Source organism: Temnothorax nylanderi, unplaced genomic scaffold, assembly GCF_030848795.1.
Source record: "Temnothorax nylanderi isolate EJ_2023f unplaced genomic scaffold, tnyl_v1.0 TNYL_tig0045_pilon, whole genome shotgun sequence".
NCBI lineage: Eukaryota > Metazoa > Arthropoda > Insecta > Hymenoptera > Formicidae > Temnothorax > Temnothorax nylanderi.
Window position 1 is genome coordinate 1,169,693 of NW_027249107.1, and position 23,754 is coordinate 1,193,446.

The 23,754-nt window shown below is 37.9% G+C and overlaps 4 protein-coding genes and 1 long non-coding RNA gene across 6 annotated transcripts; 3 read left to right on the forward strand and 2 right to left on the reverse strand.

Moving 5' to 3' along the window:
* The first annotated feature begins 7 nt into the window (after positions 1-7).
* On the forward strand, positions 8-1,791 carry Vps37b (vacuolar protein sorting 37B). Its single transcript, XM_071705191.1, has 4 exons — positions 8-279; positions 600-771; positions 849-931; positions 999-1,791. The coding sequence occupies exons 1-4, from the start codon at positions 148-150 to the stop codon at positions 1,254-1,256; spliced, it is 645 nt and encodes a 214-aa protein (XP_071561292.1). The 5' UTR covers positions 8-147; the 3' UTR covers positions 1,257-1,791.
* On the reverse strand, positions 1,640-2,907 carry LOC139771951 (uncharacterized). The gene is made up of 2 exons (XM_071705192.1): positions 2,741-2,907; positions 1,640-2,582 (listed from the first exon to the last, which is right to left on the reverse strand). The coding sequence occupies exon 2, from the start codon at positions 2,415-2,417 to the stop codon at positions 1,782-1,784; it is 636 nt and encodes a 211-aa protein (XP_071561293.1). The 5' UTR covers positions 2,418-2,582; positions 2,741-2,907; the 3' UTR covers positions 1,640-1,781.
* Positions 2,908-3,992: 1,085 nt separating this feature from the next.
* On the forward strand, positions 3,993-12,961 carry LOC139771946 (ornithine decarboxylase 1). 2 transcript variants are annotated; one of them, XM_071705182.1, is made up of 9 exons: positions 3,993-4,482; positions 8,056-8,229; positions 8,327-8,566; positions 8,649-8,725; positions 8,819-8,992; positions 9,105-9,444; positions 9,521-9,732; positions 9,827-10,035; positions 10,137-12,961. In XM_071705182.1, exons 3-9 carry the CDS (start codon positions 8,380-8,382, stop codon positions 10,351-10,353), a joined length of 1,416 nt encoding a protein of 471 aa, XP_071561283.1. In that variant the 5' UTR covers positions 3,993-4,482; positions 8,056-8,229; positions 8,327-8,379; the 3' UTR covers positions 10,354-12,961. The 2 variants fall into 2 exon arrangements, with proteins under 2 accessions (XP_071561283.1, XP_071561284.1); XM_071705183.1 differs by lacking the exon at positions 3,993-4,482 and adding an exon at positions 7,369-7,618.
* A 1,191-nt stretch (positions 12,962-14,152) lies between these two features.
* Positions 14,153-16,861, forward strand: Fkbp12 (peptidyl-prolyl cis-trans isomerase Fkbp12). The gene is made up of 4 exons (XM_071705196.1): positions 14,153-14,408; positions 14,819-14,866; positions 15,076-15,262; positions 15,387-16,861. The coding sequence occupies exons 1-4, from the start codon at positions 14,372-14,374 to the stop codon at positions 15,442-15,444; spliced, it is 330 nt and encodes a 109-aa protein (XP_071561297.1). The 5' UTR covers positions 14,153-14,371; the 3' UTR covers positions 15,445-16,861.
* A 4,620-nt stretch (positions 16,862-21,481) lies between these two features.
* On the reverse strand, positions 21,482-22,664 carry LOC139771956 (uncharacterized). The gene is made up of 3 exons (XR_011718029.1): positions 22,387-22,664; positions 22,005-22,127; positions 21,482-21,745 (listed from the first exon to the last, which is right to left on the reverse strand). It is a non-coding gene; the product is annotated as an uncharacterized lncRNA (long non-coding RNA).
* Between the last annotated feature and the right edge of the window lie 1,090 nt (positions 22,665-23,754).

The following is a 23,754-nucleotide window of genomic DNA, read 5'->3' on the forward strand; positions in this document are numbered from 1 at the left end:
GAAACACTTCGAGTTCTGGCTGAATCTGTCATTACGTTATTATACGTTATCGCAAATGCGCATTTCTCGGAGCTTTCGCTTTTAGATTTAAAACAAAGATAGAGATAATCCGAAGCAACGATCCTGTTGCAAATTAATATTTAAGAGATGTACAAGTCGAATCAGGAGCCGGATATACCTGCGGCACTGGGTTTGTTGTCTCATCTGGATAACGACGAGTTGAAAGAATTGTTGAATAACGATGGGAAATTCGAGGATATCGTGAGAGACATAAAGCAGGTAGGATTGCAAGTGAATCAATTCTACTTAGAAAACAAATGCAAGAAGAGACTTAACGTTGCATAATAATTATATACATTTCTTACTGTGTATATCCTTACCTTTGTAATTAATATTCTTCATGCTTTCAATTAAATCTATAATAAACGACGTTCGCAAGAATAGATGCTGTGTTATTGCATCTGTAGGTACATAATATTTATCTAGATGTATATAGTGCGCCGCTTTTAGAAGGATTTACACATGATACATCAGTCGCAAACTATATGTTAAAGTTTGTATTCTAAAAATGAGACTGTCTTGACGTGATAAAATGTTAGTTTAAGGATCTCGAGACTGAGAAGGAAATGTTAATGGCGAGCAACAGATCTTTGGCCGAGTTTAATCTGGCCAAACAACCCGAGTTGGAAGAGGGCAAACAGGTCTTAAAGGAATTGAGCGAACAGGCCAATCAATTGTGCATCAGTGTCAGGAGTAAAATAGACGAGATGCGTAAGTCGTATCCTATGTATCGATAATTTTAACGGAAAAGAAAGATTTTTTTCTCGACGCTGTATATTTATTCACAGGCGATAAGTCCGGTACAATGAGCGTCGATGCCGCACTTGACCTGCTGCAAGCAGCTGCCGCTGAGATTGAAGAAGAATCGGAGGTAAGCGAGACTTTCACTGGTTCGCGTTTGACGAGACTGTTCAATTTTGGATCTTTTCAATGTGTAGGGAATAGCAGAGAAGTTCCTAGCCGGTGACATCGAAGTAGACGAGTTCTTAGACCAGTTTTTGTCGCGAAGAAAATTAATGCACTTACGTAAAGTGAAAGTGGATAAATTGCGCGAGCTGATAAGGAAAGGGCATTCAAACAGCACTCCTGGCTACCCGATCGCTTCAAATTTCCCCGGAATAACACCTTCCATACCGTATCCGACTGGGCCAGTAGCCATGCCAATGCCAGGATTGCCAGTTTATAGACCATATTAATGTGAAAAGTTGCGTATTTATTTGTTATTTTCTACGATACGTTTCCTTGGTCGCGACACAAGGTATCCAATGCTGATCCTCTTTACGTATCATGCACATGCCTTTTGCACATTGATTTTTCACTATTTTTATATTAGACGATGCATCGCGTAATATATCAACTGTTATCTACCTAAATCCTTCGTTATATATCTATCGATAGTAGACAATGCTTCAGAATGCGAAAATTTCTGAAATATTGTCTATACGCCATTTATGAAATATTTAGCTGTCTATAATCTGGATACGCACGAACGCAGTTAACTGCGTGTTGTTAATAACAATTTCTGTCACAGTACATAGCATTTTTTTAAAAGGAGTATACGAAATGATGATTGTTCCCGTCATTTTTCATCACGATCTATTTAATGTTGTTCTTACTTTACTAGTAGAGGCATAACGATAAGCGGACATAAAATTTGTACATTCATTATGTGAGAACATATATATATACAAATTTATACTATTCAAATAAATAAACGTGGACTAATTTTCAGTATCTTTACTTTCTTTCTTGCGTCTCTCGGATGTCGTCACGTCGTGGTTTCCCGAAAAAAGCGCAGCCAGCATCGTTACGGTGACTATGAAAATGGCAAATTCCATGAACCGAGGACTGTCCTTCGAACTGTTTGCCGTCTCCATCATCTTGGCATGTTCATACGCCTGCCTCCTCATGCGTTTCTCGTACATCTGCTTTCCGTAGTGCGCCTGCGTCCACGCGTCAAAATTGTAAATTTTCGACGATCCCGAATAAACCTTGTCCCTGTAGTGGGACGTAGGCTGTTCGACGGTGGTCGACGCCGTCGGTTCCCGATGCAGCAGCATACCCCGGTCATAGACCTTGCGCTGATCGTGATTGCCGAGCACTTCGTAAGCCTCCGCGATATCTTGAAACTTTTGTTTGGCGTATTCGCTCTTGTTCTTATCGGGATGATATTGGAGGGTCAGCTTGTAATACGCCGATTTCACCTCGGTCTGGGTAGCGTGCGGCGTGATCTTCAACGTGTTATAATGGTTTTTCGACTTGGTGCTTTGGTTCGTCGAGTATAATCGCACTAATTGTGACTTCATACAATGCTGCATGTGAAATTTGGATGAGGATTGCATGAAGGCCGCATGCATATTAAAAATTAAATATAAAATCAAGTCAACGCAAGTTTCATTCTAACGATTTCTATTTTTTTTCCTATTTTTTTTCCTATTATTAAGGATTATCTCGATAAACTTGTGGCCGCTACTTGCAGCCTCGTAAACTCGCAGTCCGCTGCACACAAGACGCAAGATTTTCTGAAACGATATGTCAGTGAAAAAATCTCATTTTTAGGAGAAAGCAATAAGCAATTGGCGCTAGATTGCACATAGAACTATCTTTTGTTGGATAATAAATCTTTCGGATCGAATCACTGATCATTGTGTCATGTCAACTGTCTATTTCAATAACTTACTGTTTAACATTCTAATTTTTTTACAAAGGTATTTAACGTGTCGTCAATCTAGCATTTGTTTTTTGGTACTTTTAACACATCTACTTCCTTCACTTCCTTGTTTTTTTAACATCCTACGGGTCTTTGAGGTTATGTAAATTCGTCACTTGCGCACGTGATCAAGAACGGTGAATGGTCAAGAACACAATGGGCGACAGTGGCCAGTGGTGACACAGAAGCCTGCAAAACGATTGGTCGGGATGCAAAATGATGAATTTTACAACTATCGAGGGCCGATTTCACAGTCTTCGATTAACTTGATCCTCCGAAACTCACTGCTTCGTCTCTTTCTAGGGGGGCAGTTAGAAAGAGATGCCGAGTGAGGTTTAATCGGAGGATCACATTAATCGGAGACTGTGAAATCGGCTTCGAGATTAATAGGTGGGAAAAACGCGAATTTGATTGGCGGTGCCACGCTGTTGCGGGCATTTCGAGTCCTCGAATGGGATGCAGGATATGGGAAATGCGGCTGAAATCCTCGGAAGTCCCTAGAGCCTTTGTAATCCCAAGACAATTTTCGCTATTGGACGCCGGGCTGGTCGGTATATGAATTGTAGGGTGTGAATTGGACCGGGTTTTTCACGCATGCGCGGCGAAAATGACGGTAAAACAATGACGTATGTATAATATGGTGTTAATGTTTTGAGGGCCAATTATTAGAGGCCGGATAAAAATATTTGTAAAAGATCGTTAACTTTGTATTCTTTTCAAAATTGCTGATAGAGTATTTTTTTTATTTTACTACAAAACGGACGAATTGATATATTTCATAACTTTATCGTGTAAGTAAAATTTAAAATATTTATAGAATGTTATTTATTTTTAAATTTAAAAATACATATTTGTTTCATGATTATTGGTAAGGTTTTTGGCAGTTTTTCTTACTCCTGCAGCAACAAACGTTTGCATTCCATAGTATTTCTGCCAAATAAAATATCTTACCCTGATTGAAATTATTTCAATATCCTTTCCTCTTCTTTTAAATCTTTTTATTAAATGTAGATTATTAAATTGTAATATATGTGTGTAATTACACAATATACGTATGTACATAAGCATGTATCTAATTATTTTCTAAAGTTTCAAAAATTTTTATAATTGTGTCGCAACTAACGCGGTACACCTTTTTATTCATACTTCACTGACAGCTGGACAGCTCGTCGCGCATGCGCGAAAAACCCGGCCCGATTCACAACACCGAACTGACCGAACGTCTGACGTCTGATCCATACTGTCCTTTCCGAGCGCGAGCGGCTGGCGGTTTGGCGGTGTGTTTCGTGCGAGCGTCGCGTTCCAGGCTTCTCTCCTTATCTCCGGGGTGAAATCGTGGCTGAAGCGGCGGCGGCGACGCGACGACGACGGCGACGACCTTCCACGACCTGAAGATTTAAGGTAGACGGACGAAGGTTTTGCGATGCTCGCACGTGGCGCGTAAAACGGACCCACGTTTTTACGCGTTGCGAACGGAACGGATGTTCATCATCGACACGCCGTACGGGGGATCGTTTGCGCGAGGAATCGGCGGCTGGGCGGCGACGACGACGACGACAACAACGACGACGACGACCACCGTGGACTACGGCAACCCGCCGGTCCACGCCCGACGATCGATCTGACTGATTTTTGCGATCCGGTCACCGAAAACTTCCATCATTCCGTCAATAACCGTGTGCCGACCCGCAGGGTGGCGATCGTTTGATAAGGTGCGTATTTGCGAGCGTGTCCGCTGACGCGGATCCCCCGCGGATTACCCCGATCGCCAACCCCCCCCCCCCCTCCCGCCCCGGGGCGAGGGGAGGAGGGGCGAAGTGGACGAGGGAGAGAACGATTCCATCGATCACGTGGAGATCTTCATTCGCGAGCCGATGACTCACACGATCTCTTTCCCAGCTTTCTTCGTACTCTCCTCCTTATCGGGGGAAGGGACCCCCGCGATAATTGCGTAACGATACCGCAGGTCGAGCCCTGTTGAAATCGCAGCGCGGTTTCTGTTTACTGGCTCGTCCAGTTCGAAGTTCACCGATTAATACGTTTTCCCCGGTGATTCCTCGTAGTCACTTTATGTATATGTGTACATATGTACAATTTCTGCTCAGCGAGGTATATGCTCCGAATACTCGAAACGCAGTCTAAAACTGAAGCTAGGGTAGTACCGTCGCATAATTAAATTTATTTAAATTGATAATTTAATGAATATCGGCGTCATTAAATTGATTATCAATTTAATGATGCGACGGTACTATTCTAGCTTCAACTTACGACTGACATTGAGTTTCGAGATCGGCAGTCTTTGGCGCGTAGTTTGCTAAACAGAATTTGTACATAAATTCACGTGAAAAATATTATTTGATACAAAAGATTTAACCCGACCAGATACTGGCACATTTTCTATTTATTTGACTGTCATTATAACGGTCGTGACTCATTTATTACACTTTTATATGTCTTGCTTTGGAACGTAGAAGACCACTTGCTTGCACATGGGCTTTTTTTATCTGTATCGTTACGTTTGATAACGTACGTGTTTGCATCACTGACGTTTCTCAGTAATTGTGCAACATGTTGAAATCCTACCTGTTAATATTGAAGTAAAGTATAATTGTTGCACAATTTAGATATGGAAAATTAAAAATTATTTGAGTGACTACTAATGATTGTTTGTTACGTTTAAAATATTGTTACATATACTTCATGTTTAAAATATGTACTTAGTATGTACACGAATTCCTAGAATTACGTGAGTCAAGAATTTTGATAATCTTCTCAGTATTAAATTATTAAAGTGAGAAATATGGAAATACAATGTCACAGAAATGTACACACAGATATCACAGGTATGTCAAAGCGGAGCAATTCTTACTCCAAGAATTGTTCCGTGTAATATCGAGGATAATTTCATTTCACTCCACCTTTCGCAATGCATTTTTAAAGGTTCTGTACTTGTAATTGTAATTCTCATGCTTCTGCTTATCGCAGCTCAGATACGTTCAATCGGATTCGAATTCAGTGGTTGAAGGGGGAGGTGGGGGAATGTAATGATAAGCTGTATCGTAAAGAAACCATTCTTTAACAATGCAAACAGTATGGGGTCGCTATCTTACCAAGATTATTCAAAGTCTACTTTAAATCGAAGTTTCAAAATGAAGTTTATTTGGTAAGAACATAGTTTTTTGTCAACAATGTCAATATTGCTTATTGCGAGAGTATTTACATTTCTTTTCTCAAGTTTTCTTGAAAGTACACTGTGCGCGCGAAAGGACCCAGGGAAATATTGTTTTTATGAAAATATAAACTGTATTTCGTAATGTATTTTTTCTTTTCGAATTTATACATAATTTTTGGACATATATTTACATAATGTCTCAATTTTATAAACGATGCTCTTTAAAATATCGAATTTTTCGAATTGTATACGTTAGACCAGCTCCAAAATTATGATGGTTTCAAAACGTTGATAAACACTTTGAAATAAAAAATTCAATAAACAATTATATATTTAGAAATTTTCGTTAACTTTTTTCAACATATACTTTGTTTTGCTCAATGATAAAATAAAGACCGAACGTCGAATACGGAAGAGAGATAAATTTCATTAATCCACAACTCCTATCTTATAATATAATTTTTATGTATATTTTTCGACGAACTAATCATTATTAAAGCATATTAGCCTTGCAACATACGTGAAAACTTATAATCTGTATAAGACGATGATAAGACATGTTTTTTAGTTTCTTTTGCTCATTTCGCACCACGTGTCTTAACATCAATGTCTGCAGAATGGCCAGTAGCCGTATTTACTCGTATCTTGAAACTTGTACTATCTTACTCCGACCAGTATTTCCTCTTCAAACCGGCGGAAGCCATTGTTATGTTACGTAATAACTCCCCTTTGTATGTGAGTTTGTTTGATGAAACAAGAAATTATCAATCTCAACCTTACGAGACCTTCATGTACAATTGGATGTTATTAAATTTTTTTGCATCAGGAAGCAAGAATTTAAAGTTATTCCTATCTGCTTTATTAACATGTACCAAGGAAGTTTTTAGCATGTCTTAAAAACTGTCTTAAAAGAGAAATCTCTTAATAATTTATAGTATTTAAAACTTATTCTAGAAGTACTTATATTTTGTACTCTAAAATTTAGTAAGAGACACTTCTGCACACATATTTTTGGAATTATGTAATATCTTACGATATTTATATGAAAAATGTGCATGCAAGTTTTTGTATCGTATTTCGCATTATTGTATTTTGTATTATTGGATAGCACTTACTTTCTTGGTGGAGTGTTCGCGCGTTATTTTTAGCTTATTAAGGACATTCGATTTGTGATACGCCAATCTTTGATACAGCTTCGGATAAACAATCAGTCTCGTTGCGTAGATTAGTGGTGGTTTTCCCGCCCTCAAGTGGAGTTTGACTCTTGAGTAACATTTATATTATCCTTCCAGTCTAATTCGGTTTCCTGTTTTACGAACCATCTTGGTTGTAAGATAATTTTGTATAAGTAGACTTGGTACGCCACGCAAAGACGGGCTGATACTACTTATCTTCTTCATATAAATAAAGGCCCAAATAGTAGTCTCGAGTGCAGTATCGTTCTGAATTTCTGTCTGTTCGGATCTCGTTAAACCAAGTTTTTCACATATAATGCGTGTAACATAATACGTATTACGTTCCAAATAGTTCGTGTGGAACATTATTTTACTTTTGCTTCGCGCACATATATGCAACGCGATAGAGGAGTTAAAATTTAGAAACGTTATACTTCTCAACAGTGACATAATTAATTTTTCTGCAGTGTGTATAAAAAAACGAGAATTACTTCGCTTCAGGTAGGATCTAATTATATTTCATCAAGTAACAGTCTGACAAAGACACAGTAGATTTTCATATATTTATTGAGAACATGTAAAGAAGAATGAGCAAATTAAATTAAAAATGTAACATCAGTTTTTTTTCTTGTGATCCATATATCGCTTTAATGTCACGGAAAATATCGGCTCTGATAAAATTAAGATAAACGGATAAGATAAAATTCTAGTCGATATGTGGTAGAAATATTTTAGCACGTCATATGCTAATTTATGAACATGCATTTAAACAGCCGTTTTCCCCTTCTTTATTAATAACGTATTTGTTTACTTTTATTTTCAAATCCCTTTTTTTTTCTTCAAATTAGCGTAGACTATGACAATATTGATACTTTCCATATGGTAAATCTTGTAATCAGTATTCAGTTAATTCAGAGGTCACTTGTTTTCTTTTGCAGGGTTCTATCTGCGATAGGCTGGTCGACCAGTCTGTTCGTGGGTGCTTGAATAACTGCGGCAACTGGAAATTGGCCCTGAATGCAGAGCCCCCGTGGCTTTGCTAGCACCCCCACAGTGATCTTGTCTTAATCCGCTTCCTCACGACTCACCCGATTAGCATTGACAGCTGCCTCGTACGTTTTTGTTATACTAAATTCATTTCGCAACGTACAGAATATAAAGTTGATTAGTTTTGCGTTTATACTTATTATCTAATTGTTTAACTTTCAGTTTGCTGCCTAGCACCTACAGAGTACTAATCAATTCAATTAAACTCAATCAACATGAAGGTAACAAATCTAGATGAACGTATCCACGTCTTGGACAGTGAGTCCAACGTCATGACCGTTATCAAAGATATTGCAATGAGTGGTTTACAAGAAGAAGCTTTCTATGTATTGGATATAGGGGATATTGTACAAAAGCATCAAATCTGGAAAGAAAAATTGCCACGAGTTGACCCCTATTACGGTAAGTCATTAACATTTGGAACTTTATGTCGTGTACGGAATTGTATGATGTATGGTTACTCATAGAAGTTCTTCAATTTCAGCCGTGAAATGTAACGACAGTTTGATCGTAATTGAAGTATTAGCGGCCCTTGGCGTCAATTTTGATTGCGCATCTAAAGTAAATATGATTAAATGCTAAATATTAAAATGTATTTTTTATCATACGTTAACAGGTACATTTCATATAAAAATATATATTTTTACTTTGCAGAATGAGATAAATAAAGTATTGAGTCTTGGTGTAGAGCCTTCAAGAATTATTTTTGCTAATCCAGCCAAGCCAGCTTCACATATTCGTCACGCCGCTGCAGTGAGAGTAGAAACTATGACAGTAGATAATGAAAGCGAGCTGCACAAAATTAAGAAACTTTTCCCAACGGCTAAGGTAATTGCACACCACCATATAACTTTAGTAAATATTTCGTATTTTTTCAAACAGTTGTAACTTAATCTTGAAAGTATCTATATTATATTAATGCAATTCATCATTTGTGCAGATTGTTTTGCGAATTCGTTGCGACGCGGAAGTAGCGCAGTGCCCGCTTGGCATGAAATTTGGCTGTGATCCGATACACGAGGCTCCTAATCTCTTACGCCTTGCGTATAACTTGGGTCTTAACGTAGTGGGCTTCAGTTTTCACGTTGGTTCCGGATGTCAAGATCCACCGGTATACTATCGCGCTATTCGTCATTGCAAGATATTATTCGATATGGCCAGCGATCTCGGTTTTAAGCCGTACCTCTTGGATCTTGGTGGCGGTTATCCGGGCGATAAAGGCACAAGCATCGACAAAGTCGCCGACATTATTAATAAAGCTCTCGACGAATACTTCAACAGTAAGTTGCTTTCTCCTCATTAATTACACAAATATAGTTCGTTTTGAACCGCATCTTACAATAAGAATTTTTCCAGCTGATGCTGTGCATGTGATTGCCGAACCGGGTCGTTTTTATGTTGCATCTGCATTCACATTGGCAACGAGTATCCATAGCAAACGTACTATACGCGGAAATGAAAATACAAACGCTATTGTGCATAATATGTATTATATCAACGATGGTGTTTATGGATCATTCAATTGTCTGCTGTACGATCACCAGCATGTAACTCCGATTCCCCTCAAGGTAAAGTACTTTATTCAGATGAAGTACCAACGTAGTATTTTTCCGCGCTCTTCTTTTTTAAATTAGCATTTGAATTAATTTTTTTTGTCTTTAGAATGGTTGTGGAAAGATGATTCCTTCAAGCGTGTGGGGTCCAACGTGTGATGGGCTGGACAAAATCGTTGAGAACATCATGTTGCATGATATGGAACTCGGCGAATGGATGATTTTCGAAAACATGGGGGCCTATACATTGCCTGTTGCTTCACCGTTTAATGGATTTCCCATTCCTAAGGTTCATATTGTCTCTGACGAAGATATTTGGTAAGAAACTCATATTTATTATGGTCACGCTACTTCGTTGACCAGTACGTTTCTTCTGTTTAATGAAGACTGAAATAATTTTATATTGATGTTCCTTGTAGGCTTTTATTGAAAGACGCTCTACCTTTAACCGAAGACCACTTTGTTATCGGCAATACACCAACTAATTTGCGACTCGGACTGGATATTGGAGGAAATGATATCGATCCGTGGAGGGACTCTCATCCAATGGAATTAGCACCGCCCGAAATATTAACGGACACTCCTAATCCGCCGTCGCATTTTATCTTTGAGTATGTCGAGGCGCCACTGAATTAATTTGATTATTTCACAAAAGTTTTACAAATTTGGGAATACGTATTTGCATTTCAAAACGAAAAGCGTTCAATTGTTGTGTAAAACAATTTTATTTCCTTTTAATTTAATGGAAAAAAAATGGTAAATGTGCAAACATAATTTTCAAGCGACATAATTTCTCGTTTACCTTTTTTAAAATTCTTTGAAATATTACGTACATATAATTTCACGCACAAAAATGTATCTGCATATATCGATTTTAAGATAGTTTGACATACAATCTGCTTTTCTCAGATAATGATTTTAAATCACTTTTTGTGTTTGCTTTTTTATTAAAGATACGTTTATTTTATTAATAATTAAGAATTATAAACTAAGTAGAATGCTAAACGTGGCTCCTACGACATTACTGTCGAAGATTAATACTCGTGAATGTATTTCTCCTATCGCATAATGCATAAAAAATATGGTAGATATTTACATGACATACGTGTCTCCATGTATATTATCTGTGTAATGAAACGTATTATAGTTCCTACGTATATTTCTGATTATAAAAGTCGATGTGTTTCAGAAAGAGAACTGCTCGTAACAATTATCTTGCTCATTATTTTGTCTTCTGCAGTTCTTCAACGCATTTAATGTAGAACAATTTAATATAGAAGCTATAATTCGTTTCTGGCATGGATTTATACACAGATGGAGCAAACGTGAATTTAACAATAGAAATATTTGTCATGCTTTCCGTATACGATAAATGAGGCGGCCATACGTAGAGAGCGTTGATTTAAACATGTTACAATTTAGTTTTGAATATTCGAGATAAGTGAATAATTTCATTAAAAGGCTTGGGCGTATTACTCGGGGCAAGTTAACGCATTTTCCATTAATTGTTTTCTTAATTGATATTGTGGAGCATTGGTAAAGAAAGAAAATTATTAGAAAATTGATATAAAAAAAAAAGAAAATTGACTGTACAACATGTGTACTATAAGAGGCACACAAGTGCGGTCTCTGAAATATTTGCATAAAATAAATATAAACTCTGTAGGATTGCTAGGAACTTTACGGCATTGAGGCAGCTGTCACAAGAACCGAAGAAAATTAATTTTTTATTACTCTATTATTATTATTATCATTATTAATATTATTAATATTATTATCGTAACTATTATTATTGTCAATCGATCACATGATTAATAATCGAGTAATAAACGTAATATAAGATCAGTATGTACAATTCCATGTATATTACATTTATTATCCTATTAATCGTCTACTTCAGTAAGTCCTATGCGCATAAATTAAGTATAGCAAGTGTATGCGAGGAACTTGGAGGCAATTCTTCCATTCTTACCGATATCGAGTCGGAAATATTGGATTCTCGTGCGGGTCATTTTCACATAAAACATTTGATATCTATCATTCGATTGTAAGAAAGATTTAACGAGTGGCTTTTCCCAGATTTCTCGGAAAGACGTGAGTTTTCCTCTTTTCCTCTTACAGCCTTCTCTCCTGTAGATACACATGCTTGCCTCGTGCGCATCGTTTTTCTTTCATCACGAAGAGAGATGCTGCGGACGGGATTTGCTGGCGTAGCAAACAAAACGATCGCGGATATACTTTTAATGCGAGGATCGGCGCGAGAGCGTCATACGCGACCTTTTGACAATTTTTTCAGTATTCGCAACTATTGCCGCGTGTGCAAAACGTGATTTAATTCAGTTCAACGTGGAGTCACGTTGAGCCACGGGCTAGGGCCTAGGGGGAATGTGTAATATTTAACATCATGGAGAGCCATTCACTGGAACAATCACTCGAGCGTCAATATATAATATGGTATATGTTGCAATTCTGTACAACAGGGAGATGAGAGATTGACCGTCCGATCGCGCGACGCAAAAATTCGAGTGGCGAGTTAACGGGGGTCTTGAACCGGTGTATTCTGATAAGATATATATATATTGGTGATTCGATTAGATGAGGGCAATGATATACGGGCGATCACCTGATTCCAGATTTGTTAGCTGTTCGCAGGGGGGAATTGCTTAATACGATCGGACCGTTGATATTTTATCTCGTTAGAATCTTAAGATTTTAAATTAAACGACGTGCGATTGCAGTGAGAGAAGAGATATTTATCCTTGAGTGTTTATTTAAAAAATCGAAGAGAATATTTATATTTATATATATAATATTTATAATAATTTAACATAATATGTATAGATTACATGTATTACTATTACTACGTTTACGCGAGCTTTACTTCTGTAGTAACTTACGATAATTCCTTCGCGTAAACAGGATTTTCCTCTTCGCGTAAACGGGATTTTGTAGTAACTTATGATAATTTCCTCCGCGTAAACGAGTGAATCATCATACGTTACTACAGAAGTAACGCTCGCGTAAACGTAGTATATATGGTTCATATATCTTATACATAACTACATATAATTTTACGATATAATATATATATAGAAAATTATATGCATATATATGTATAGATATATATAAATAAGTATTGATACAATCGAATGAGTGTCTATCTGAAGCGCCGTTATTAATTTTGCTAATCAAGCTCTGCCGTGTACCTGGAAATTACGCAAATAAATCTAAATATAAATGCTGACGTTATTGCGATAATTGAATAAGATCGCAGACGATGTTAAATAATTCCACTCGATTTTTATCAAAGCATCTGTGTGCGTATTTATGTGTGTGTGACTATGATGGCGATGATTAAACTTTTGTCAGATAACGATTAATTTATCTATCGCTAAATGGATCGATTATCGCGGCCTCCTCGTGACTCGTGATACGATTTTCGCATACGTCACGTTTTATCGTTTTATTATTTCTTTAATCGAGATCGATCCTTCTGGTTCGAGTGCGCGAAAGATAATTGGGAAGTTGAGGAGTCATCGAAGTTATTATCTCGATACGAGATAACGAAGATTGGAAATATGGATCTTTCGAAATTGTCAAAAGATCGAAGTTATCGGGGCAGGTATATTCCGATGAGAAAGTTAATCGAGCTAAAATTCCGAAAATTAAAATCTTAATTATAAGCGGCGCGCATGGACAAATGTTAAAAAGAAATAATGTTTTTATCACAAGTACATCTGAATCACAGTCCCTGTATATATAGTTTCAAAGAAAGAGAAGACAATGAGATCTAAGCATGTTTTCTTTTTCTAATAAAGATTTCACTTTCTATGCGATTTAGACGTCCAACGGGAAAGCGTATATATATAAGAATCTGGAGACTCTAATTAATATATTATTTCCGTCTATAGGAAACAGATCCTAGCTCCTATTAGATAGTGAACGTTCCACATTTCCAAACGTTCCGAAAACGTACATATGATAACGCAACTATAAATTCAAATTAAACTAAATAATTAGCTATTCGCGACAACAAAACCGTCGAAGAAATATCTTATCTCCATCTCTACCAATGTAGATTAACTTTAATCTCGGTTTAATTTACTCTTTTTATCTTTTTCTGATTCTAAAAATAAATTTAACTTCCAAAAATAAAATTAGAAAAAGATGAAAAGATAAAGATATAAAAATTAAAAGGTTTAACTTACTTTTTATTATTCTAAAAATGAGAAAGATTGAAAGTAAGTTAAACCGAGATTGAAGTTAATCTACATTGATAAAAATGGGCATTTATTCTGCTAATTAAATTTACCGAACGCGCGTTCGCTTATTTTTCTGGACAAGAATTTACACCGAATGGCGAACCGCGTCAGCTTCCGGCCTCGTTCGGCGTACATATTCCCGCGCGTCGGACGGTACTCTAGGTGATTTCGTGCGCTCAGCCTGTATTCATTGAACGGCGTAGTGGAGCGGTGTCGTTTCTCGAGGCGCCGCGAATAGTTCCTTTCTACGGTGGGTTTCGCTTCGCCCGACCGCTCCTCCGACGTGAACCGACCTCGACGAGTCTCGACGATCTTCTTCGCGCGCGCACACCTCGCCATCCCGAGGGGAGAACCTTCCGCCTTTCGACGCCGAGAAAGAGGAGCACGTAGCCATGGGCGTGGATGTCGAAGTTTTGAGTCCTGGAGACGGTAATTATTACAGGTTTTATTTTTCTAGGGACTCTCGCCGAATCTCGTCGGTCTCGCTTCCCTTCGGGAGAACCTCTCTCCCATTTTGCTTTAATCTCTCTCTCTCCCTCCCTCTTTCCCTCTCTGTCTCTCTCTTTCTCACGCGCGCGCGCGTGCTCGCGCCATGCCGCATGTTCGATGCTCCGAAATTTTAGCGTCTCGTTAAATTAAACTCACGCCTCATCCTGTGGCCTGAAATGCCGCGAACGAGCGTTGGCCGGTGCCGCGCTGTTCCCTATTGAAAATAAAATGGGACTCCTGAACGACGACACGACTTTACCTTATTTGCGCACCGTTACCAATTTTAAATGGCGATGCCGTGCTCGGTTTCGTCACCCGATGTTGTTTCACGAATATTTTTATGTGTGCAGGTCAGACCTACCCAAAGGCCGGGCAGACAGTGGTCGTGCATTATACAGGTGAATATTTTTATAATAAGCATAAGGATAAGATGATAGGATTGATACTTTGAATTCTATTTATATAATAGGGGAGGAACGAAGGAACAGCCAAGAAAGAGAAATTAGAAAACTGTCGCTATATGAAGTCATTATAATATCGAGAGCTCCGTAGATAATAATTGTAAGATTGTGTAAAAATATAATTAGTTTTGTTGACGTGTTTACAGGTACCCTCGCCAATGGGAAGAAATTTGACTCCAGCAGGGACCGCGGCATACCGTTCAAGTTCAAAATCGGAAAGGGCGAAGTAATTAAAGGCTGGGACCAAGGAGTCGCGCAAATGTGCGTCGGCCAGCGGGCCAGGTTAACCTGCTCTCCAGACTTCGCTTACGGTAGCCGAGGTCATCCTGGAATATATCCTTTAATGCTAAACGATATAACGTAGAATATAGATCAAACGCTAATTATTTAGTACAATTATTCTATTTAATGAAAACAAGACAGGCGATAAATTATATTAGCCTTGACAGAGACACACTATCCCACCAAATGCCGTTCTCATCTTCGATGTGGAGCTGCTGAAGGTGGAGCCTTGAAATACCTCTTAGAGTGTACCAAACTTGACCAAACGCATTTCAATACGAGAAAGAGAAAAAGGAGAAAAAAAAAACAGAAACGCATCAAATTATGTTAAGTTAGTCGTCGCACGAATGGCACATCCTACTCTAATGCCTTAATTCAATCGCTCGTACATTAAAAGCTATATTTGCGATCTTCGCGAAGTAATATATAAAGCGTTGAGAACGTCTCTCCGATCTCGCGTAGAAACGACGTGCAATTTATACAATGTATAAATTGCCGATCAATAATATTCGAACATTGTCGCATAGTTAGAACTGTAAGGTATATTAATGTGTAGTTTGATTACCTGCTCTCCAAGAGATGCTACTTAATTTGTGTACTTGATTTGTGACCGACTAACCGTGTTCCTATGATGAGCGGTTGAATAAAGGGACCCTCCAGATATCTCTGCGAAATATGTAACCTGTGTTCATTCCATTTACATACGTATTTGGTGATCCTTCGAGTATTTTGTACAAAGATTCAATAAAGGAAAGAACAATTGGTGATGTAACACTACATAGAACAAAGTACAATAAAAAAGTTGCTCTGCTCCCTAAAAAAAAATGTATAAATCTTCTTTCTCACATATGATTATACGAACTGGAGATAAATGTAAGAAGGATAAGCATTGCACTATAATAAATCTTTTTCCAGGTTGACAACATGCGTTTTAATATATATTTACAAAATATTTCGAACCATTTTCTATATTTATAAATATACATTGTGCAACATTTTTCAATCACTCTGCCGTGAGAGAAAATTGTTTTTTCCGATCTAGAAATTTAAATTTGAAAAAATTTTTTACGTCCACAATGTTTTAATTCGATCGCGATCATAAAATATATGTATATTAAACTTTTAAATATATAAACTGTATAATAAGAACAACAAAATTTTAATTTAAAAATAAATGAATGAAAATTGCTAGACGCGCCATTCAAAGATTTTCATCGATTCGAACGATTCGTTGCTGAATCTCATCTCAAAAGCATGCAGAGATGAGAAATTTAGATAAATGACGTAAGATCCGGAAAGGGTAATAAATTTCCCTACACAATTAGAATTGATAAAAATATCATATAGTTTGTAAATTATCAAAATTATTTTTCGTGTAATATATTATTTTACAATTATTTTAAGTGATGTGAACTGATTGACTCAAAAATTATTACTAAAAAAAATCTTCTATTTTATAACAACATATATATTGGATCTCACGCCAATTACATTACTACTTTAACTGGTATAAAATCCAGTTATCAATCACTATATATGAATAAGCTACAACAGTTTAGGCTAAAGTCAATGCGTTAAAATAAGTAATAATAGTTAATGTAAGCATGTACCTTTATAAAAAAGCTAGATCAATAAATTTAATAAAATATATTATGCGATATATATATTATATATATATCTTTATGGTTCGGTAGATGTCAGTACCATTTCGGAGACGTAGTGATACATATCGGGACATATATTTGTCACATATTAGGTCCGACCCGGTATTTTTTTTATATTTGCCGAGACCGGTACCAATTTGTTTAAAGATATGTAATGTATAAAACCAGAACCAAATTTCTTTTTATATATTACACATTAGGAGGACCGGTACCAGTATTTTAAATATATGCTTTGTAAGAAAAAGGGTCCTCTCTATATAATTTGCTTCATTGCATTAAATATTAAATCATACAATTTCTGTTAATTTGTACATTTCTCAATAGACTAATCTCTGTCTCAGATTAATAATGATCTATTCTTGTTTTCATACAATTAACATGAGGACAGTTAATATTGGATTATATTTATTATTATATAGATACTATATAAATAAAAAATGTAGCTATATCATTAATAAATATATTGTTACTTCTTTAATCGCAATTTATACATAATACAAACATTATTTTTAAAGAAAAAGTAAAAATATAGCATAAATATGGAAGCATGAACTTAATTTAGAAATATCAACGACGTAACGATACATATGGGGTCCAATTTCTTCGCTGTAATGACAAAAATCGAGATCAGCCAATTGAACTATTACTATTATTAAATATTACCAAGATTTATGCGTTTCATGAGCATATCTTTCTCATTATATAAATTGAAGAGTTCATTACCTATTCGTAGACTACTTAAAAATTTGAAGATAACATTTTAAAAGTTCGTACGAAAAATTTTGTTTTCGCAAATTTTTATCTAACCTATGAACCAGATAATGAATAGTTTAATTTATATAATGACAACGATATGCTCATGAAACGCATAAATCATGGCAACATTTAATAATAGTAATAATTTAATTGGTCGTTCCTGATTTTTGTCATTATATATATCGAAGAAATTGGACCCCACATGTGACGTCGTTGATGGAAATTTCTGAATTAATTTCTTGCTTCGTATTTATGATGTAATTTTGATATATTACTTAAGAAATAGTATTCGTATTACACAAATATCGAGATTAAATAAACACACAGTTTTATATGTTTATTATTTTGTTATTATTTGTGAATCTTAGCTTTCAAGCATAGATTAATCGTCTTTTAAAATGTTGTTTTCGACAATATTTAATTAGCCTACGAGAAGCTAATGAACGCTTTAATTTATATAATGAAAATGGTATACCCAGAAGAAGCATGAATTTTGTTGAAAATTATCTAAAAGTAATAGTTAAACTGGCCGGTCCTGCTTTTTGTCATTACGTCGAAGGAGTCGGACTCTCTATGTAACGTTACGTCATGAAAATTTTTTTGCTTTTTTATTTATGCTGTACGTTTGCATATACTTTTAGATATTGTATTTGTATTATACACAGATTGAATTTAAAGTAACACAATGTACTTACTTTATTATATTTATAAATCCTAGCCTCCAAGCGTAGACAATGTTTTAAAACGCTTTCTTTGTTAATATTTATAAACAAATGTTATATATATATAAATTTATATATAAATTTAATATTCCGTTGTTTTTCAAACTATCCAAATATTTGCTATAAAATTCTCAAAAGTATCATTTGTTTGACAAATGTATCGTGAAATTATTAAAAAGTATTATTATAAAATATCACTTTATATTATCGGAAAATCTGCTTAGGCCATGATCACTATCGCTGACTGTTTAAAGATAGCAAAGGTCGGCTCGAAAGAGAGCAGCCGTGGAATTCCATACTCTCCGTAAAATCCGATGAAAGAAATTTAAAGAAGACGTAACCGAGCGTTCTGTGATATTTTCACAACATCGATCGTTTAAGTTCTGTAGGAATTCTGAAATTGTTTTCTCGCGCTTGGGTGATTTTTACTTGCGATATAATAAAGTAGGACTGTGTTCTCTTCTCGACAATTACGTAAATCGACGACACATAAAATTTATACACAGTAAATTAGTATGTACAAAAATATTTCATAAGAATAAATTACAAGAACATTTAAATACATATTATCACGATAGGAAGAAACTATATATGTATTCTAATTTGATACGCCTACAATTATTTCTTTTTAGGATCATGTATTTCTTAGAAATTTCTTGCAAAAATATTCTTTCTACTCGTATGTACATTGTATACGTACCTATACCCATACATACTCATATTATATAGACGTGTCATTACATTATTAATTATTATGGTTCACTTGCAATAAGAAATTTAAATGTTAACGCTCAATTAAGAAATAATACCATTTACATCGTATGTTATACGATAATATGTACGAATATTACCATTAAAATTTTCTATTAATTTTCTATTTATACGTTACAATTAGCGATTCGTAAAATGTTTGAAAATATAATTGAACTATCATTTTTTGGATGTAAAGCAGGTAAAGCTTCTCTCCACTTAATAATGGACATTAAGTGATTGATTAAAGTATAAAGTAATCGATAATTGTATCATTTATCTAAAGAGTTAATATTTGCGCCATGCAATATCCATTCCATGGTATATATCATTGAACGTTTGGAAAATTTACAGCGGATCGGCGAGTCATCAACTCTCTGCGACCGCGCTGCTGGGTAGCCCTGATGGATCGAGACACCCACTCGACGTCTGCGAGTTCACCGACGAGGATTACCGGCATCAAAATGGCAACGGTAATAATGGTCATTACCAAAATGGCAGGTCGGGCACTGGTATATGGGAATGTCTTATAAGCTGCAGAAAACGACTCGATCAACAATTAGCACGAAGGAGGGTAAGTGTCTCACATAATGTATCCATTCTTCTTAATTCTCATGGGACAAGTGAAAATGAACGGTTAGATTTAATAGACAAATGATCTTGAATACATAAGAGTCTTACTACAAAATTACATTCGATAATAAATTTCAATAAATAGTAAAAAAAAGATGTATTTTAAACTTTTATGTTATTAAGTTAAATACATTAAATTAATATATTAACACGTTTCATGCCACGTGGATCACCGATGATCCACACTGGACATTCCGTTCAGACCGTTATTTGATTTTGGCTAGTTTTTCTAATATTTGATACAGAAGGCGATGACCATACACCTAGAAAAAGACAAACTCATAAATGCTCTATAAGCACATAAAAAGCAGCATTAATATTTTACCTTGAAATTATAGAGATGTGAAATCATAAGGATAATATTATCTAGTTCCTTATTCTCAACACAATGAGATTCCTCCAACATATGGTGAAGCTTTTTTACAATAGTCAACAAAAAATGTGCGCCAACTTCCGTACCAACATTTGCTTGTTAAACAAATCAATTATTTATAATCAATTATTTTTAATCAATTATTTATATAGATTATTTATATAGAACGCGGCGCGGTTCGTCAACATAATTCAATAAACGATCGATAATTAATGAGCTCTTTGCGAGCTCGGTGCGTGCGAAATGTGCGAGTAATTCCTCAAGCACAATCGCATAATAATCAATAAACAAATAATATTACCAAGATTAAATATCTGCCCTAATCAGTTTTAGCCCATCCATTTTAAGGCAACGGATCTACGAAATGTAATATTTTCATACTATAAATTATTGTAATTCGACATGTATCGAGATATATTTTTGCTCTACATTTGATTATTCGTAGATTCGCTACCTCAATAAAAAAGTTTCTCACTGACTCACCGATCCGATGCGCAACGGGCGGAGTTAGTCGGCCGCGTAGCTACGGTGATACTGTAACATACAAACATAAGATTTAAATTAAAAAAGCGCTCAAAATTATTAACATTTGAAAAGTTAATTCTTACGCGTCTCTAATTCGTCTTTCAATAAAATATTTAGCAATACATTTATCTGTTTATCGAAAAAGATCTTTACAAGAATTGTAGATAATTTCTCTTTCTCTAATTCTTAACTTATCGAGATAAAACAAGCTAAATAAATGAGAATTACATTATGCACATAAGAAATGATACTCACCCCAAAGTTGCTCTGCCGGGACCCGATGTCTCTCCCAGACCTCCTCCTTCTCTCAGGACGTCAGGCCTCCTCCTCCCGCCGCACAAGACACTCGCGAGAAACACTCGCGGATAATAAACTACAATCGCGCGCGGACTAATTTCAGTAAAAGTCTTTCTCGCGCGATACTGTACGGCACTCCCGTTTAAAAAAGTCTTTTTTAGTCGGATTATTTGATTACGGCACTCCCGAAGCAAACGCGACGAACCGGCTGCGGTTCGTTCATTCAATTAAATCGGCGGACGAGGGGTACGTTAGCTTCCCCGTCTTTGGATTTTTATCCAAGCAGAACAAGAGTTTTGCTTGGGTAAAATCCTCGTAATGGGTACTGGGCCTTCCCACTTCGCCAAGGTCGTACCCCAGGGGAAGGTAGTACTTAAGGAAGTACCGTGAAATATAAAAGCTGGTAATATATATATATAAAATCAAGTTATCGATTTTCTACCACAGATTTTTCGTACAAATTTGAAAGAGTCGCGACGCCGATTGCCCCGATTCGTTCCGCGTTCATCACTCTGCGTTGTGTTAATGACGACGAAATGTTGGAAGATCTTGACGCGAGATACTACGCGAATCAAGTGGACGGTTAGTAAAGACTAAAGACACGCAGTTGATTAATCAAAAACACAATCAAAATTAAATATCGCACGCACAGTACGGTATCGAGCACGTAAATCTCGCGAATGTAAAACTGTACTATTAATACTTTGCACAACTTTGATGCCTCTCCCAGGCCTCCACTTTCTCTCACGCTGCTCGGGGTGTCCCTCGTGTTCCCTCGATGCGAAGCTGATGCTCCTTCCTGCGTGGATATTTTCTGTAACATAAAAATAAACAAATCGATTAAATAATTGTCACGCGCATCGAACATCTTATTCGTTATTCCGATTAATGTTTTCCTAAATTACTTCTTCGAAAAAAGTCTCTACGTTAGAATCAACTTGAATCAAATTTTTCGATTTATTTCTTTTAACTAATTTATATTCCGAAACACGGTTTAATGTAGCAACTTAATAAAAACAAACGATAAAAGAGATTCTATAATATCTTTAGAAAAAATAAAAAATAACACTTACCAGAAGTGTTAGTACGCCGGTGCCCGATGCCTCTCCTAGGCCTCCACCTCCTCTCAAGCTGCTCGAGATGTCCATCGTGTTCCCTCGATGCGAAGCTGATGGTCCTTCCAGCGTGGATATTTTCTGTAACATAAAAATAATCGATTCGATTAAATAATTGTCACGCGCATCGAACATCTTATTCGTTATTCAGATTAATGTTTTCCTAAATTACTTCTTCGAAAAAAGTCTCTATGGTAGAATCAACTTGAATCAAATTTTTCAAATTATTTCTTTTTACTAATTTATATTTCGAAACACGGTTTAATGTAGCAACTAAATAAGGATAAACGAAAAGAGGGATTCTATAATATCTTTAGAAAAAATAAAAAGTAACACTTACCAGAAGTGTTGGTACGCCGATGCCCGATGCCTATCCTAGGCCTCCTCCTCCTCTCAGGCTGCTCGGGATGTCAGCTTCGCAGGATTCCCTCGCTGCTCCGATGTCATCTTCTGCGTCGTTATTACGGACCGTATGAGCGAGCGAACGGTATAAATGTCCCGCGGCGCGGCGGGGGGACACGCGACGGACCGTATGAGCGAGCGAACGGTATAAATGTCCCGCGGCGCGGCGGGGGGACACGCGACGGACCGTATGAGCGAGCGAACGGTAAAAATGTCCCGCGGCGCGGCGGGGGGACACGCGACGGACCGTATGAGCGAGCGAACGGTAAAAATGTCCCGCGGCGCGGCGGGGGGACACGCGACGGACCGTATGAGCGAGCGAACGGTAAAAATGTCCCGCGGCGCGGCGGGGGGACACGCGACGGACCGTATGAGCGAGCGAACGGTAAAAATGTCCCGCGGCGCGGCGGGGGGACACGCGACGGACCGTATGAGCGAGCGAACGGTAAAAATGTCCCGCGGCGCGGCGGGGGGACACGCGACGGACCGTATGAGCGAGCGAACGGTAAAAATGTCCCGCGGCGCGGCGGGGGGACACGCGACGGACCGTATGAGCGAGCGAACGGTAAAAATGTCCCGCGGCGCGGCGGGGGGACACGCGACGGACCGTATGAGCGAGCGAACGGTAAAAATGTCCCGCGGCGCGGCGGGGGGACACGCGACGGACCGTATGAGCGAGCGAACGGTAAAAATGTCCCGCGGCGCGGCGGGGGGACACGCGACGGACCGTATGAGCGAGCGAACGGTAAAAATGTCCCGCGGCGCGGCGGGGGGACACGCGACGGACCGTATGAGCGAGCGAACGGTAAAAATGTCCCGCGGCGCGGCGGGGGGACACGCGACGGACCGTATGAGCGAGCGAACGGTAAAAATGTCCCGCGGCGCGGCGGGGGGACACGCGACGGACCGTATGAGCGAGCGAACGGTAAAAATGTCCCGCGGCGCGGCGGGGGGACACGCGACGGACCGTATGAGCGAGCGAACGGTAAAAATGTCCCGCGGCGCGGCGGGGGGACACGCGACGGACCGTATGAGCGAGCGAACGGTAAAAATGTCCCGCGGCGCGGCGGGGGGACACGCGACGGACCGTATGAGCGAGCGAACGGTAAAAATGTCCCGCGGCGCGGCGGGGGGACACGCGACGGACCGTATGAGCGAGCGAACGGTAAAAATGTCCCGCGGCGCGGCGGGGGGACACGCGACGGACCGTATGAGCGAGCGAACGGTAAAAATGTCCCGCGGCGCGGCGGGGGGACACGCGACGGACCGTATGAGCGAGCGAACGGTAAAAATGTCCCGCGGCGCG